Raw genomic sequence first — 14,324 nt, forward strand, 5'->3', positions numbered from 1 at the left:
AAAGAACAAACCCATTTAAAATTAAGTACTATAGTAAATAAGCTTAGTGTTCCTGGTGAACACTTTTCTGGCAGAATGGAATTCAATGAACCTTTGACAATATACTAAATCCACGTTTGCTTGAGGCAGAGGGAAGAAAAAGCTTTGTTTTTTCCTTTTTTAGGATTGAGAAATATTTTCCGCTAGTTAAATGGGTGTTTTCTATATATGTGGTCTAAAACAGAACACAATACCTTCCTTACAAAGGCAGTTCTGGTATTAAGATTCAACGGAACTTGCCTGCTGCTACAGTCTGTAAATTAGCATGATCCAAAGAATACCTATGTAACAGGGACCGACCAATAGCAACAGCACTTAGACTATATACCACTTCATAGTGCTTTACAACAGCCCTCTCTAAGCAGTTTACAGTCAGCATATTGTCCCCAACAATCTGGGTTGTTATTTTACCGACCTCGGAAGGATGAAAGGCTGAGTCAACCTTGAGCCATTACGAATCAGGCTGCCAAACTGCTAGCAGTCAGCAGAATTCGCCTGCAGTGCTGCATTCTTACTACTGCGCCACTACGGACCACTGCAATACATAGGTGAACAATTCCACACTGATCTTAAAAGAATATTGCTATGAACAGCAGACTCTGAATACAACCATTAATATTTACAAAATAGAAAAGAGACTATATAAACTATCCACAAACTTTACACATCACCATTATGACTTGTGTTAAAGCAAATCTCAATACATTTATTGAGGAAATTTAATAAAACATTTTATATTTGATTCCTATTCCTATCTGAGCTTGTGGGAGGCTAAAATATTAAATGTGTCGACATTCAGCTTGAGAATCCAAATAAAACTCATTACATTCAGTTTCTGAAAAGTTTACTGTTTATTGGATACATTACATGGTTATATCAAAGTAAAACTAATTCTGAGGTCCTAACACCAATTCATATACATAACAATAATTTTCCCAGCCAAATCCCCAATGTCTTAAAAAGTTCTCTTTGTTATGGGAACCATCTGCTTCAAATCCACACCTGTTCTGGTGTCCTTGACAAGGCTTCAGACTCCTATGGTCTTTAGCTGACTTGAAGTTTCGTTTCTCCTTCTTACCCACTTGAAAGTAACACCTCCTCCCCTTAATCTAAAGGCAAGCTGAAAGCAAAGGCACGTAGCTACCAGTTTCACCCTTGACAAAATGTTGTCATAGAAGGTTTGTCTAAAAACAGTGTTCAGGTTTTGGAAACTGTTTTTTCCAGTAATAGGACATTATTTAAATGTTATTAAAAACAAAATACTTCTTACCAGTAATTCATACTTATTCTAGGCATTTAGCAGATGAAGTTGCTGAAATCAGGTCATAGTTGGACTCCAGCTGGGCAGGACCTATAGAAATTATTGAGGTATGATCTTGCCTGGTTTTCTGGGAAATTTCAGCAGGTTGGTCCCATAGAAGCGGGCAAGGCCGTTGCTACTGTGAATGCTACCACCTGTTTTTTATATTTATGTTGGTTTCAAGCAGTAGTGAATGCTTTTTTGCAGGAGAGGATGATTTGCCCTGTCTTGAAGCAGTAGTAAGTAATCCATCCTCTCAAGAGATAATCCTTGGATGTAAGTACTGGTTAAATTTCATCCAGCTGCAACCTTCCCTTTTTGTTGAGAAGGTGGCAGATGCACAACTTCAAAGGACCCAGAAGAAAGTGGATCTGTTTGAAGTTCCATTCATTCCAAGTTACAGCACCAAGATGGCATAGATTGTGTTTATGGATGACTTCTGGAGGATTCAAGATGGGGGTGGTGCATATATTCTTGCCCTCCCTGCCTGATTTATACAGGTAGTCCTCACTTACTAATCACAATTGGGACTGGCAACTCCATCAATAAATGACGCCCATTCCATCAAATCCAGCATGAGATGCATATTATAGATCCTATCCATGAAGGAATGTCATCTGACAGCACCCAGGAAGAGAGCTTTTCCTGCTGATGCACACCCTTTGAACAGGCATGTCAAACTCGCGACGTCACATGACACTGTGCAATGTATTGGGACTTTTTCCCCATTGCCGGCAATGGGGTGGGCATGGTTTCAGTGTGATGCATCTGGCCTGCAGACCGGCAGTTTGACATGCCTGCCCTAGAACTTAAAATTGCTCTACCCCTTCTGGCCTTTAGGAAGGGCCTGAAGACTTGGTTGCGCCATTATGCTTTGGGGGTCTGGTAGTACTGGGCTAGAGCCTGCTAAAGGGCTGCATTGTTAGTAAATTGAATTGCACTCTCAGATATATTTATTTATATATATTATTTTCCATGGTTTTAATATATTTTGTTGTATGAATTTGGTTATTTAATATGTGCGATTGGTGGCTATATATAAAATACATCATCAGAGCAAAGAGTGTGATCAGACAAGAAAATGAATTCTCCCTCTTACAAAATCAGTTTGAGTGTTTAAATGTCCATGATGAATATGGGAGAATCCAAGCACGTAGGATTCCTGTTGCATAGGAATGCTGCTTCACAGTTCAATCATAGCTAATAGTGAATTAATCTTTCATTGGTTTGCTTGTTTATAGTTTTTATTTAAAGTAATTTAAGCTAATTGCCACCATCAAATTTGTTATTAATTCATCAAATTAATGGCACATTTTAAGAGACATCTTAAAGAATTAATCTAATAAAAAATAAGTGATTTAATAATGAGCAAATATATTTATGGCTAATAGGGGAGAAGTGATAGTGTTTTTTAATGCAAGGAAATGTCTACTAATCATAAATGGGTTTATTTCCCATGTATGTATGCAAAGGATCAGATCATAAAACAATTTTAAATAATGTAAAACACGTTTTATCTCAGCCTCCAGTTATCTTCTAGGCTTTTATTACAAGTTGATCTTAGAAGTTCACAGATAACAATTCCAACTATATTCTGCAGATGTTAAAGAAAACAATGACATGCACACTACACAAATGTCAATAGCACACACAAAACAGGCTATGCAATGGATTTTATTTAGCTATCAGTCCACCAATATAAAAGGTTTACAGAAAATTGAAAGTGCATTCATGAAAGCTAGTCCTTACCAAAAAGAAGAGAAAGAAAAATATATTATCCATTCAAAATATCTTACAATTGGATGATGTAATAACTTATTTTTTCCCACCTACATATTCAAAGGAAACTCAAAATATGACCATTTGGCCCCCACTACACTTCCTCATGCCATCGATTAGTAGAGATCGCTAAGTCCTGCAGTCTTTCTTGCTTTCTGCATAAGCGCCCTCAGCTGGAATTGCTTGCGAGACAAGAGACGGACATGCTGAAAAGAAGTAAAACAAATCTAGGATGAATCCCAGAAGAGTGATAAACCATCAATTACTCAGATATTGAAATAAATAAATACAACTACTAATTCAGATTTTCATTTTGTAAAGAGCTTGTCAAAATAAAATCTAGTGTAAGAAAAACTGTTTGATTTTTAGTACCTTTCCTTCCCCAATAGATTTTAAGTTTACTTCCCAATGATTTCAGGTGGTTTACCCTTTGCACAATGTATATTGTGGTTTTTGCTAAAAGACATTTTATATTATCAGCTACATATTGATAAAGCCATAAAATCAACAGGAAGCTGCTCTAATTAGCAGAAATGGGACAATATTCTAAGGCACCAACTCTACGATGTAAATGTGGATCACTTCTATGCAGGTAGTCCTCAACGTATGACCACAATTGAGCCTAAAATTTCTGTTGCTGAGTGAGACAGTAATTAAGCAAGTTTTGCCCCATTTTACAACCTTCCTTACCACAGTTGTTAAATGAACTAATGCAGTTCTTAAGTTAGTAGAAGGGTTGTTAAATGAATCTGGCTTCCTCATTGACTTTGCTTGTCAGGAGGTCACAAAAGGTGACCTCAGGACACTGCAACTGTCATAAATATGAACCATTTGCCAAATGCCCAAATTATGATCATGTGACCATGGGGATGCTGCAACAATAGTAAGCATGGTCATAAATCACTTTTTTGTGATTTCAAATGGTCATTAAACAATGTTTTTAAGTTGAGAATTGCCTGTTCTATAGTGTTTTCAAATACCAATTTGGCATGCATTAGCTTAATGAAGCAGCAGTTATAACTGGCTATATTATCACAGAATTCTGGAAGTTGTAGTCCCAATTTTAGAGAACACTCATTGAGAGATGTAAATAAAGATACCACCTAAATCCATTATTTCCCTGTCTTTAACTGACTGTACTACCTCTGCACAAAGAAACAGAAGATGCTTTTTTTAAATAAAGCACAGTGTTGCTATAAAGGATGTATGAATAAACTACTGTTCCTACCGATTTTGCTTTGGTGATTCCACTTTCTTCTCTCAATAGATCTCTGTTGAGAGAGCTTCTATTTTATTAACAAAAGATAGTAGAAAGTGCCAACCACCAAGCCAAGCCGAGCTAAGACAGATTCATAAAATACGGTACCTCTCTGGAACTTCAGTGTATGTATGGATACACATGGATACTAAGTATTCCACTGAAAAGTAGCAAGATTATAATCTGAATAGCCAGGAGCAGAGAATTAATTACTGGCAGAGTACTGCTGGCAAAGTCAGTAACAAAGTAAATTAGTGTGTGTGTGTGTGTGGGGGGGAAACCCGAAAGAAAAATATGGGAGAGAGAAACTAAACAAACAGAAGATGAAATGCAGAGCAAGTTATTGCTACATATGCTTATATCTTTCTAGTTACCATGTGGACGGTGGGTCCAAAATTACTATCTGCGTACCATATTGGATCAGGAAAATAAACGTGCACTTGTATATCACACTTAATAAATAGCATTAAAGTTCAGAATTAATGTGGAGAAGTGGAACTGCCAGTATAGTCATGTATCTTTGGTTACTTCATTAAAGCTACCTTGAGAAAGATGTCAAGGTCTATAACTCCACGCCTCAGTGCTTCCCCCAGATAGAAGATGGTATCTTCAATAGCATTTTCCTCCGCATACAAGTTCAGTATCTGTTTGTAAAGTGGTGCCGTAGGAACAATAACTTCGTCTATGTCATTGTTTTCTGTCTGGCTTTCCATTTTTTCCAAGGCAGAACTTAACTCCTCATCTTTCTTTTTCAGGAGATCAATGTTTTTGTCAACTTCAGCCTAGACAGACACACAGACAACTTGTTTTAAAATGACTTTACATCCATTTAAAATTGACGGTCTAAATTTCACCTTTGGCTGCTGAGTAGTGTCCCTTTTTTTTTTAGTGGCTGCTCCTTTAAGTCAGTCTTCACTAGACAAGTCCCTGCAGTTTTCTCGGCAACCTTCTGGGGAACTGGTTTGCCACTGACTTTTTCCCAAGGCTGAGACAGAGTAACTAGCCCAAAGTCATCCCATTTCTAGGCTGGCATTTTTAATCACTGGCTGTCACGTACAATTACTAATATAAAATAGCCCAAGGGAGTTAAGAAGAGACTTAATAGATTTGAATTAAATCCTGTATTTCCTAAATCAACTATTTTCCTCTATGATTCAGTAGTGATATCAGACTGATAGCCCCATGCACATTGCTACTATTCTTATATATAAAATATATATCCATCAATTTTTTCAATGCCCCCATAAATTTATAAGCCTTTATCATAAACTCTTTTATTCATACTTTTCCTTTAACTCACTAGATACTACTCTAGATCTCAAATATATTTGAGTATGACTGCATTTTTTCTACTTTTTTCCAATGTTACAAAAGCCATTCTAAAATGCAGCAGTCTGGCCCTTATACTTCTATAAAAGCATATTATTATAAAAATAATTTTCAATGCCCTTCTTAATAATTCCTAACGTAAGATTTAATTTCCATAACTGCCTCACCTCATTGCAATATTTCATCAATTTGTCATGATCCATTTTTTGCTCAGTCCCTTGTTTAGGAACAGTGTGTTTTTCCCATTGGGCCTGCCCACTCTGATGGAATCACTGTTTCATTATAGATATGTGAACTCCCTAAATAATTAAAAACTGCTCCTTCAGATTCCGGGTACATCACATGCATGTTATAAAGCAAAAATGATTTCAGCTTACCTTTTTACAACAACACATGCTCACGTGCTTCCTTCCAAGATTCCCCAGATTTTAAAATATATTTTTAAGTATATAAAAGTTCCCTGTTTAATAACATTGTGCAATATCCATTTGACCTAACATCTATATCCTATAGATGTTTCAAGGGGGCTTAACGATTGTCTACTGTGATAAAGAGATTTTTGCTATAATTTTCCCCCATTCTATCCTCTCCATAATATTATTTTTGAGATGTATTTATTATTTATTAATTATCAGTTTCCAGGCCATGCAACTTTAACAATCTGGGGTGGCTTAACTATAAATAAAACTCTCTCCTCTGCTGGAAAGCTTAAAAAACAGACAAGAAGCCCCTTTTCAAAGATCTTTAAAAGTTGAGGAGAGCGGTCAAGGGGATACTGTTCTGGAGGATGGGTGCTGCAATGCAGAAGGCCTGCCTCCTGGCTTCTGATGGTAATACTGCTTACTTAATGGGACCAGGAGTGAGTTAACTCTATAAGATTTTACCGGATGGGCAGAGGCCGAAGGAAACAGATGGTTCCTCAGATGACTAGGCGTTTTGCCAGGAAGGAGTTTACAGATGACAACCTGCACTTTGGAGCACATCCGAAAGCCAAATGGGAACCCGTGCAGTTCACAGAACATGGGTGTTACTAAGCATGGTTCAACCTGTCCATCACTGCTTATGAGATAAAGATCTGCAACAGCATTCCAGATGCAACCACAACGTATAGATTTACATGACGAAATATGAAAGGAAAAGCATCGAAGCATAAGAAAAAGCATCTCTTTCACAGGGAATCTTTACTTCCCAGACCAAGTGTTTTATTTCTATCCAGATGCCTCAGTAAATGATCTTTCCTTTTCACTGGGCTTGTCAATACCACATACGTAACTGTAGTTACTAGATCTCTACAATTTAAAAGTCGGAAAAAATAGAAATGTATCATTCACGTATGATTTTTTTTCCAATTTGTCTTTCTCACCAAGTGCCCTAAGCAGTAGAAGTAGATAAAAGAAAAAAAAAGGTACAAGTACTTTGCACAACCAGAATTATTCAGGAAAGAGTCTTTCCTCCTGCTTACCACTTCTTGGTCTAGACGAGTCACCATCTCTTCAAGCTTCTGATGACCCTTTTTCAGATCCTCTTCTGTGCGCTTCAAGGCATTCAGCTCTGCCTGAGCACGATCCATTTCTTCTTTCATTCGCCATCTCAATTTATCACTGACTGCTGAGATAAGGGAAGCTCGAATAGTATCTTCACTAATTGTGCCATCCCTGCTGGGACCTGCAGAATAAAATTCATAGTCACAGAAATGCTGCTATCAATGTCCTCAAACAGACCCTTAGACATAACCTCTGCATACTTTAAAGGGAAAAAAAAAAGAAATACCACCTTGTGCTAACTTGCAAAAGTCATACTTGCAAAAGTCATACTTTAGAACAGGGGTGTGAAACTGGCGGCCCATGGGCCGGATGCGTCACGCTCAGGCCACGCCCATCCCGACTCCACAAAGGCAAAAAACCGTCTCGATACGTCATGTTACGTGATCGAGTTTGACACCCCTGCTTTAGAAGGTATATCTGTGAACTTTCAATGTATTTAACAACAAATGTATCCCTAGCCAATTTAACACGGGTTTACCTATCTCATCATAGTTTATAACTGAATTATAAAGGTAAAGGTTCCCCCGCACACGCGTGCTAGTTGTTTCCAAATCTAGGGGCCGGTGCTCATCTCTGTTTCAAAGCTGAAGAGCCAGCGCTTGTCCGAGGACGTCTCCGTGGTCATGTGGCCAGCATGACTGGATGCCAAAGGCACACGGAACGCTGTTACCTTCCCACCGTAGTGGTCCCTATTTTTCTACTTGCATTTTTATGTGCTTTCGAACTGGTAGGTTGGCAGAAGCTGGGACGAGTAACAGGCGCTCACTCTGTTACGCGGCACTGGGGATTCGACCCGCCAACCTTCTGATCGACAAGGTCAGCGTCCTAACCCACTGAGCCACCGCATCCCTTAAATGAATTATAAAAACCTCTAAATTCTCTAGGAGATTTCATCTAGAGCAAAAAGACTCATTAGGCTTCCATATATTTATTAATTTATGGTGATAAAATAGCAGGCCTTTCTTAGAAATGCAAACTTTATAAGCATCTGGTGCACCTGAATTATTCAGATGTAGGTGGATACACCATAAATATAAATTTTTATTAGGAAAATGTAAGATGTGCCCATCTCAGACTATTGCTGATAATTATTGTTTGATGAAAACAAAGAAACACTACTTTATTTTTATACAAATTTTCTTTTGTTTCCATACTAGTCATAAAAAGCTACAGGGCAAATATTATGATCATTTGACATGTGATGCCAGGTATTTGTCATGCACAAATGATTTTTCTTATTTTAATTCTTCTTCTCACACACCACGTTTCAGTCCTAAGTTTTTCCATCATCTCCTGTCCAATAACATTGACTAAGGAGTTTTCTTAGATATCAGAGTTTGTAACAAATGCCCCGTTTCTTAATAGGTATCATTTACAAAAGGTTTTTTTTCAGTTAAATGTTTTTTAAAAAGTTAAGTTACATGTATTACAACAGTATCCAAAATAGCAAGAATTAGGAACAGCACTTTATGATAAAAATTGTATTTTACCTTAACACACCAACTCACAAGTGCCACAGGTTTCACATGTAGTCTGAGTTTGCAGCATCCATAAATGTTCTTAATATTAACATATGTCTTCTAAATCACAGCCTTTTTTCAAAAACATGAGTCCTTTTTGTTTCTTTTAAGATGTTTCCAATGTTGAAGCAGCATCCAGATTATGAAAGGGATTCTGATATGTCCATTCTAGTAATACCAATTATCAATACAAAACCAATATTTTTGAAGTGTCCACTCAACAAAAAAATTAGTGAATTACTGAAAATGTCTATTCTTCCTGTAATTTCCATTCTTTCTTGTCAACTTCGTTTTTTTCTGGTTTGATCTTCAGATTGAAATCGACTTTCAGGGCCACAGATTCTGATCCAAATTTCTTATTTACTTCATTTTGAACTTCACATGATGCTGAAGAATATGCTATGATTCATTTTAAAAATTTTCTTTCTTCTGGCTTTCACTTTTCTAAATTCAGGTTTTAATGGTGTGCAACAAAACTGAATATAAAATCTTCAGGTTCGGAATCTAATGAAGGATGGTTGAACAGTACAGTTTCTATATTCTTTTCAATGCATTTAAAGTTAATTTATGAATTTCAGCAGATATCAAAGTATTCTTATTCTTTTTCATACTTTCATTTTGATTCTTAGGAAAAAAGTTTAGTCGAGATTCTGAATGTCCATCATGCTGATCATTTTTCCCTAAAATCTCTTCTCTTGAAAATAAGCAAGCCTGCCATATACAAAGAACTCTGAAAATTGGTATCAAACTAAGAAATCCTTCGGCATAACAAATGTTACATCAATTAAACATTTTTAGAAGAATGTTACACATTTTCCACCAATAAATATAATTTTCCCCAAATACCAATATTATGCAGTGTATTAAAAATACAAGTTACAGAGTATATTGGATAGAGCATTCAGTTTGCCAGGAAACATACTGAAAATCTCATAAAGTTAATTTCATCATGAAAAACCACCATTTTTACACTACTTGATATTAACCGTTTTATTGTAATACTTTAAAGAACATGCATATTTTGAAGAATGAAATGAAGTGGAGGAACTGAGGCCGACAATGCTGCTAGATGCATTCTATTTGTACGGGCAAATAAAGACATCCAAATTGGTTTTAACAATTTTTTAAAGCTCCCAAGCAAAAGACTAACAAATGGCAAACATTGAAAACAAATAAAGAAAAAGAACAATATAGGTCAATTGTGCATGTTTTCAACAAGTCACTTTTACACACAAGAAAGTGTGGCTGGAGTTACAATATTAATGTGCTTAGATACCAAAAAATAAAATTCAATTGGAATAGAAAAGGAAAGAAAGTTGCAATATAGAATTTCTCTTATTTTTAAAAGGGCACCATGATTTACAATAACAGAGTGAATGCAAAATTGCATGTAATAATCGTATTTCAAATTCACCCACCCTTTGCCTTAGAGAATCTGGACTCTGCTAACATTTTTGCTAACGAACGAAGTCCGTTTTTGTCGAAAGGCATAATCCTTTGTGAGCTGTAGCTCACAAATCAGATGTATAGAGTAGATACTAATATAGGATTTAAACTGAGGTAAGGTGTGGGGAAGAGAGGAGAAGGATGTAGGTTACATGGAAGACACGACTACAATTGCAGTATCAGTTAACAATCGTAAGGTGTTAAAAAACCAGTGTTTCTTAAGACCTTCTGAAATTGCCTGAAACATTTTGACGTATCCCAGCTCAAAAATTACGTTTGATGTGGCTGTTAAAATTCACACTTTTCCAAAAACAGGTCCTCTGAGGGATCAGAGGAAAAACTTTTTTAACTGAAAGAAGAGGCAGCACACAGCAAAAGTCTCACTTTTAAGATCCAGAGGTTAACACACAAATTCAGTATTTAAATTTCAACAGCTTATTGCAATAAGGGCCAAATGGACAAGCAGTCATTAAGTGTGACGGCTTAGTGGCCAAATGGCAATGCCCTCATCTCTGAGACAGGCTTTATACCTTAGCACTGTGCCATTTCCCTTTTCTTGTTAAAACCATCAACACATGACTTTCTGGAACTAGTTCCTTGTTCTTGTTCTGTTGCCCCGGTTACCAAGCCAGTTTCCTGTTCTTCCCTGTCCTTGTTCTTACCACTACTTTCCTGACTATCGTCTCTACACATGTCACTGCAAAAGGTTTATCCGTCAGCAAGACCCAGTTCTTCTATTTTCTTGTCCTATATTCCATTTACATGAGGAAATATGTGCCAAGCACAACTTTCACCATCTACTGCAAAGGTCACAGTTCTTTCTTTTTCTAAGTATTTCTCAGCAGACACCGGCCTTTATTTTAATTGACTATCAAAGAAATATGTTTGATTTATACAGAAAGAGTTACTACGATATTTTTTTTTCCTTTCACAGAGGTCTCCTATGGAGTGCCCTGAGAGGTTGAAATGCTTTGTTCTTGTTCTCAGTTCTAATGACAAACTTGTGCTCATTAATTCATTTGAACAAAGTTTGACCCATCTGTTCTAGGCAGAATCCAGAAAGGTATTGCTAGCAAATGATGGCATTTAAGTGCCTTCAGTCTGGCAGGTATACTTCTTGGGGCCCGTGATGGATAGAATGGGGGTGGGGGGTGGGGATGCAAAACAGACACGTGTCTTTTTTGCGTGGTCTGGTTCCCATGTTGTTTTTTTATGTTGCTTGTGAACATTTGCTTCATGTTGGGTGGCTACAATGACTGTAGCTTGTCGCTAATGCATTTGAGTGGTTTGAGGTGTGAGCTGTATGTAACAACCAGCGGAGTTCTGTTTCTTTCTTTTAATAATTCCTCCTGGGAATTGATCCAGTTTTACTGATGACAACAAAGCATCAAGTTCAGCCAGATGGAATGCAAATCCATGAAATGTACCAAAACTAGAATAAATACAAACAGACATAATACTCCTATGGAGTGAGCTGTAGCTCATAAAAACTTCTGCCTTTCAATAAATACTTTTCCGCCAGAAAAGGTGCCACTAGGTCCCTAATATTGTCACCAGAGACTAACGTCTCTCTTAGTACAATATACACATTTTGCCAATAAATGCAACAGAATAAATGAAGGTATTATTACTTAATCACTTTTACATTCCTCAGTTAAGCTACCTAATAGAAACCTAAGCTACCTACGAGAAACGAAAACAAAACAGCCAGTAAACCCAGGATGTAATTTCTACTCTCAAAAACTATATACATCACCAAAGTCTAGACAAGGGGTAGGCAACCTCGGCTCTTTTATGACTCATGGACTTCAACTCCCAGCTGGCTCAGGAATTCTGGGAGTTGAAGTCCATGAGTCATAAAAGAGCCGAGGTTGCCTACCCCGGTCTAGAACAAGCAGAATTATGTTTCAGAGAGAGCAACCATAAATCAGACAGACAGCAAAATAAGACAGGTAGCAAAATAAATCCAAACATCTCAAGCAATGAAGTCTGTAAATATCCTAAGAGTCGGGCACTCATGATTGAGAATAAATTCACTACCCCAAAAGCCATACAGCAAACAAAATGCTTCACACATAGTGTCATTTGGAGAAAGTGTTTTGGAATGTGCAGGGTCCTGAAGACAATATCACACCAAAGCAGGCACATCTGTTTTCAGGTCTCCACACCAGTTTGGAGAAGACATGGCTGTTCTGTGCAAGAACCATTCCAACTCTTATTTATAGCATGCCGTTCTGATTCCTCTTCCCCCTAACATACACACAGTAACCTTCTGTCCCCAGCAACTGCACTAGACTATTTTTACAGCTAAACAACATCAGCTTGCATGTCAGAATTTTCTCGCATAGATTTTCCTCTTGTCCATCCTTGGCAGTGCAAAGGACGGTGAAAAAACAATTCTCATCAGAGAATGTCAGCTTTTTAGCTTAAGATAGATACCATCTAAAGCTGTACTATACTATGCAATCTCTATACTGTCAGGACAAAAACACATTTAATTTTTAGTCACAATTGCATATTTATGAAGCCCTTGCATACAACTCAAATTGAAGGCCACAAAAATTATTATATATAAAGTTATATGTGTGTTTGTGTGTGTAGAGTAATTTATATGTCTAAAAAAGGGTTGAAAGTGCAAAAATACAAGGGAAATTATATATTCCAAAAAAGAAAAAAAATATTTTGGTTTACTCCTTTAAGAATATGAGTCTTAACATTTTCTCCTTCCTTCTTCCATAATTAGCCACGCACTAAGAAGATACTATGGCACGCAGCCATTTTATTACAAGGAATGCTTGAAACATTTAACCTTTACCATATGGAATCTGATTTCAGAAGTGACCTTAAGGTACTGTGACCTTACAGTATAGAGACTACAAATTAAGCCCAAAAGAAAAACAGCCTCCAACACTGAACTTGGCTGCTGAATAAACTGACATTTAATAGAATGTGAATATGTATCACTCATAAGATAGATTTTTTTCTCTTAAAATATTAACACCAGTCGATTATTTTCTCAATTTAACCTAAATAGATTAAATTGCTATCCATGGCAGAAATTCTATGTAAGAGAGTGAAGTACATTTAAAGTTGTAAATCTAGACAGGAATTGCTGAACAGGTGACTTGCTGAGTTCCAAAGAATGTACGTGCTAAGTCTTTCCTTAATTCAAGTTCAGAATGAAATAGTCTTGAGACTCTCTTGGTACAATAAAGTCTCTTTTCTAATCTAAAAGAAAGAAGACTGACAACAAGCCATCACTATTGATTCCTTCATTAATTTGCTCTGGCCTGAAATATCCTTGGTCCTTAAGAAAGGGAGAACATCTATAAATCCAAATTAACAGCCACTGTCATATGCAGCATTTTCAGTCTACAAAACTGATCTGTGGAAACACCTAAAGCATTATGGTGAATAAAGTTTTTATCTGCCTGTTTGCTAAAAAAATAAATAGGAACAATTATATTTCTTTTAATGGGAATTATTTTCTGGGGGGGAAAAACACAGTATCTTGATTTCTGCTTCATCTTCTCCTAACCTGCCCAGAAGAGCTCAAGTATTTATAAAACTCATCTCTTAAGAGAGAAAACTATTTGGGAGATATAAAATATTTACTGGATTTAGCTAATAAGAAGGTGGTCCTGAACTGAAGACTAAACAACAATCTTTTCCTGCCACATCTCCCAAAATTTCTTAGCAAATGCAAAATCATCTTACATTTTTAAAAATAAACTATTTGTGGCATATGAATATTTATTTCAGCTAAATACCATCATCCATCCCAGAATGCCACCAAGTTTATTCTTCACCCTCTTTCAAATAAAAACTTAAAAGAACTTCATCAATAACACCAAACATTTCAAATCCAAACTGTTTCAAGTTCAACATGACCTATCTCAAGCTTGAAACAGTGGTTTTTATTTTTAAAGTTTTCACTTGGGCTGAACCTAAAGCTCTACACGTGATCTCTTTATAGATGAGATTTAGGAACACAGAGAAACAGTGACAAGCCCAACCACTTCTCCATCTATCCCAGCATTGGCCAGATTGCCTGGCTTTGAACTATCAAACTGTAGTCCGACTCTACTACCTGCTACATTTAGCTAGAA

At 36.7% G+C, this 14,324-nt stretch overlaps 1 protein-coding gene across 2 annotated transcripts in view; it reads right to left on the reverse strand.

The window, feature by feature from the left end:
* Positions 1 to 2,863: 2,863 nt before the first annotated feature.
* Positions 2,864 to 14,324, reverse strand: part of TSG101 (tumor susceptibility 101) — a 37,229-nt gene continuing 25,768 nt past the window's right edge. For both annotated transcript variants that reach the window (XM_083362153.1, XM_083362152.1), the window contains 3 exons: positions 7,168 to 7,370; positions 4,919 to 5,158; positions 2,864 to 3,324 (listed from right to left, as the gene is read on the reverse strand). In XM_083362153.1, the coding sequence (XP_083218279.1) occupies positions 3,235 to 3,324; positions 4,919 to 5,158; positions 7,168 to 7,370 (533 nt within the window). In that variant the 3' untranslated portion in view covers positions 2,864 to 3,234. The remainder of the gene's footprint in view (positions 3,325 to 4,918; positions 5,159 to 7,167; positions 7,371 to 14,324) is intronic.

This window comes from Vipera ursinii, assembly GCF_947247035.1.
Source record: "Vipera ursinii genome assembly, chromosome: 1".
NCBI classification, from domain to species: Eukaryota; Metazoa; Chordata; class Lepidosauria; order Squamata; family Viperidae; genus Vipera; species Vipera ursinii.